The 4,589-nt window shown below is 38.8% G+C and overlaps 1 protein-coding gene across 1 annotated transcript; it reads right to left on the reverse strand.

Moving 5' to 3' along the window:
- Positions 1-2,605: 2,605 nt before the first annotated feature.
- On the reverse strand, positions 2,606-4,082 carry LOC115628944 (nuclear envelope phosphatase-regulatory subunit 1 homolog). Its single transcript, XM_030525218.1, has 2 exons — positions 4,071-4,082; positions 2,606-3,240 (listed from the first exon to the last, which is right to left on the reverse strand). Exons 1-2 carry the CDS (start codon positions 4,080-4,082, stop codon positions 2,839-2,841), a joined length of 414 nt encoding a protein of 137 aa, XP_030381078.1. The 3' UTR covers positions 2,606-2,838.
- Positions 4,083-4,589: the final 507 nt, after the last annotated feature.

A 4,589-nucleotide genomic window follows, 5' to 3' on the forward strand; every position in this document is an offset into this window, starting at 1 on the left:
TCTCGTCCTGATGATCTTTAAAACGTATATGAAAGTAGAGTCTGGCACGCCTTCTTCTGCCTGTTTCATACAAATGGCATTTGGACAAGTATACCATTTACCCTTCGGCTATAGGGCACCTATGAAATGAAACAAACAAGTTAAGCAGTTATCCTAGTCTGTGCCGAGGCCATATACTCCTTGTGTCTTACAAGAGGACTTTATTCCTCCTTGGTCATGCGCCGAGAGATAGCTCTACCTTTTGCTTCCGCACTATCTTATCTATCATTACAAAGCATTTATTTTTTAGATTTTTTGTAATTGACTATGCATAGAAAGCATTCTCGAACATTGCAAAAATTTAAATTTAAATTTTTAATTTAAATTGAGATGATCGGTCAGTACACATTATCTGTGTTCGTCGAAAGGCGGCCACGGTGGGAAGTTTTATCGCGACAGCACACCTATTTGGCATAAATGTTTCCAGGATTCTTTTATGGCAAAATGTTGAGAATATTGTAGTTAGTTTTAATGTTGTTTTTTGTTTTAATTCTCCGTTTTATAGATTTTCACTAATGTTAATATAACATTCGCCTGCAGCAGCCCCCAAAAGTATGCCACACTTTAAGCAGCTGAGCTATTAGGTGGAGGAGTCCCATTTGGGTGGCTGGCAGTCGGTTATTCGGTTAGTCGGTTAGTTGGTTAGTTAGTTGTTTAGCCGGTTAGTTGGTTAGTTGGTTGTTTGGTTAGCTGGTAATTAACAAGTGTAGTTGCTGATGGTGTAAGCAAATCGGCAATTAAGCCACAGTGTCCCAGCACATGACTTGTGCTGCTCGTGAATTTGTGCTGTCAACATAAAAATGAGCAGCAGGTGCGTCTGCACGACTGCCTGCCAGACTTACTGCATGCAACTTAATTATCGGCGACAATTACGAGACCGTCCAGCAGCAGCAGCAACAAATCACATAGAAACACCACACATACTCCTATACATACATACATATACTCTTATGCATATGTATGTACTTACAGGACACATAGCACGACTAACCTGGAATGCGACAATTTACTTGCATGTGTGTGTGTGTGTGTGTGTGTGTGTCTTTTGCTGTCAACACATTTGTCTACGTGGCGTATGAATAATTGCGAATGCCAACAATTTGAACATTTGTCGTCGTTGTCTTTGTCTTTGCTGTTGTTGTTGTTGCTACAACAATGCTGTTGTTGCTTGCAGGCTTTGCAAGTTGAAGCCCGAAAATTCCACTGTCCACATTTGATATTATTTATGTGCAATGTGATTTCTTTTATGCACATTAAGCACACCTGTAACTACATACATACACACATACTCGTATGTGTGTGTGTGTGTGTGTGTGTGTGATAATTTGGATAAATAATTCTCAAATGTTAATTGAGTGTAAGAGAGTTGTTGCAGACAAAAGCTATCAGACTTGCCTTGTGGGCTGCTGTTTTGGGCATGTGTGAAAATTAATTAAGTAAATTATTAAGTGCCCAACAAAGTGGACACACACACGCACAACTCCACACATTCACACGTATGTATACTTGTACATACATGTACGTACGCACATACGTATGGAGATGCCAAATCGCATTGCTAAATGAATGTTATAAATTATGCTTTTATTATTGCTGTAAGTTGTAGTCATTATTGTTGTTCCTGCCATTGCTGTTGATGAACACGATAATGATTATGTCCGGCCACACTCAAACACACACACACACACACGCACACATGGACGTGTGATTCTCGTTTTGGCATTTGGCATTAATTGCGGGGTAGCTCTGAATTCACCTGCTCGCCCGCTTCCTTGGCCAGACACTCTCAGGCGCATTAGTCAAGAGTCGGAGTTGGCATTTTGTTGACGCCAAACATTAAGTAGTATTTATGATTTGAGTGGAAAATGCCAGTGAAAGAGTAAAACGAGCAACCGGAACGGAGCAGAATGGGATGGGACGGGGCGGGACGGGAATGTGAACAACAGCACCAAATGCTAATTTAATGAGTTAATTATTTTTTATATTTATTGCAATGAGAAATGCGCCCATAAGCTGTGCAATTAATTGTTTGGCTTGCATAGTTTTTCATTTTAATTTCCTGAGTGGAAGCAGCAGGCAAAGAATGCTGGTAGCTCATTTAATGGACGGCTAACGATTCCCTGTGTGGTATTCAACATTTTTATACACTTTAAGCGTCCTTAAAAAAAAAACAAAAGTTGATGTTGCAAAAGTTTGATGGTCTGCAATGGGCGCGCATATACTTCATTAATTAAATACTGATGAATGAAAAATGACTTGACTTCGAATCAAGGGTTTAATAATTGGAGCAATCGCTGGTTAATGGAAACGCGATGTAGCGTTTGTAAGCCAAAGCCACATTATTAATATAATTGTTAATGATCCATGCTTTTGAATGCATTGTTATTATTACTTGTTGATGAATTATGGCACTGCAAACTGAAGAATCTGCTGCCTTGAATGGCAAATTTTCCTACCTAGACGCCATATGAAGTGGTAAGTTTCCTGCGAATTTTGATTCAGTATTTCGCATTTGAATGAAACATTTTAGTGGGTTTCTAATGCAGTAAATAAACATACTTTAGCATTTATTTTCACATGACAATTTATTTCATAATAATCAAAAACGCTACTCTGCTGCTAATTGTGTATTGTTTCTGAATGTGGCTGCATCTTGATGTTCCGAATAGCCGTGTTAACAATTCTGTGAGCTTACGGAATGCAGCAAGTGGAGAAACTAGTTTTTCTGGAAATGCGAGTGTGTGCGGTTGTCGAAAGCTTATGTATAATGTATGCATTGGTCTGCTTTATGTAATTCGTTCATTGTTTAGGTGGGCGTATGAGTATAAGTTTTCCATCGTCAGTGCAGCTCATGTTGAAGTCTCTGAGAACGAGCCGGGTGCGATGGGTGATGACCATAGGACCCATTACAAGCTTCTTTATGCCGAAAATGAAGAGCGCAATCATCACCAAGGCGGATACGGAGAATGCGGGATGGCGCCATAGAGATGAATACAGGGGCAAAGTGGCCGAATGTGGATCCTTCAGCCAGTACCAGAAGCTAATAACAGTGGCCAAGAGCGCCGATATGAGTATCAGTCGCCAACGCACTGTGGAGGGCCTGTAGGACGACACAACCTCGGTCAGGCGTCGCTCGAAGGCCCTGAGATCATCACAGGCTGAATCGTCCAGCTTGAGTTTGTTTAATTTATGTCTCTTTCTCTTTTAGTATTTATCGGAGTTTGTTTTTCTCAAAAAAACAATAAAAACAGATCGGACAGCAAACGCAAAAACATTATTGCTCCCTTTTTTTCAATTCGACACATTTTTAAAACATTGAACTTGTTTTCAATAGAAGGCAAACTATAGAGTATTGGCATTAATCTTTGTTTGTTATTAGAGACTTTTGAATACCACATCGACTCAGAAACAATATCGAGTAGCTGGCAAAGAACTGTAATACATTTCCATTATAGTCTGGATCAACTAAACGAATCGATGATTTCGATTTTAAAATGTTCTATCTTCATATTTTTAAATTTGTTGGGGTAGAATGTTGAGTAGATTGATTGCCAAGCAATAGCAGCTGAAGTGGTATTACAGAACGATGTAGGGCACAGAGAATGAAGCTAGGCATAATATCTAATAACACCTATGATACATGGGGGGAAAAACATTTGGAATGAGGCCAGCAGTGCTTCGACTGAAAGCTTAATGTGATCGGAGATCTTACTGGATTTAACAATCTAAAATTATAAAACAAGTGCTTAAAAAACCTAAACCTACAACACCTTCTTGAAATTTATTGTTAATTTACACTGAAATCGGACGAGACGTTTTTCAAGATTCTGCTTCTTATTAAGATTAATAACAATAAACAAATTACTTGTTACATCTAATAATGAATTTAAATACAAGCATTTTAGATTGACACACACATTTTGTACAGCTTTTTATTTGTGCAAAAATATTGCACGTGTAAAATCGCCTTTGCTTGCGTTTGAACATGCAGTGAATTAAGTTTCGAGAGAAAATTCTTAATATACACATACTTGTAACTGCATAGCTATGAAGTGAAGTACATAGATACTCCTATATATGTAGGTATATGTATATAGGTACATATTTATTTGCGCCTTCAGCCTAAATGGTTGCAATCCAGAAGTTGTTCCACACTTTGTTGCACAGTCGTGTCCAACAGTTGTCAGCTGTCAGTTGCCTGCCGGTTTTGATTATTTGTGACGTCACAATTGTGACATTCATTTAAATGAAACGGATTGCACGGCAGTATCAATCGCTGAACATAACTTTTCGCTTCGATATTCTGCGTTATTGAAAAATAAAGTTCATCAACTCGATGGAGGAGGAGGAGATGAAGAAGAAATAAAGCCAGCGCGAAAATTCCGCAAATGAAATGTTTGTTGAACGTATTTATTCTCCTTTCTGTTGTTGTTGCTGTTCTTGTTGTTGTTCTGATGGGCAGAGCGAAGAAAGTTTGCCAATCATGCCAAACGTCTGACGAGCCGCCCACAACAATTTTGCCTGTCCGTCAATCAATCACACAATCATTC

This window comes from Scaptodrosophila lebanonensis, unplaced genomic scaffold (genome assembly GCF_003285725.1).
Source record: "Scaptodrosophila lebanonensis strain 11010-0011.00,11010-0021.00 unplaced genomic scaffold, SlebRS2 tig00000129-arrow-arrow-pilon, whole genome shotgun sequence".
Classification (NCBI taxonomy): Eukaryota; Metazoa; Arthropoda; class Insecta; order Diptera; family Drosophilidae; genus Scaptodrosophila; species Scaptodrosophila lebanonensis.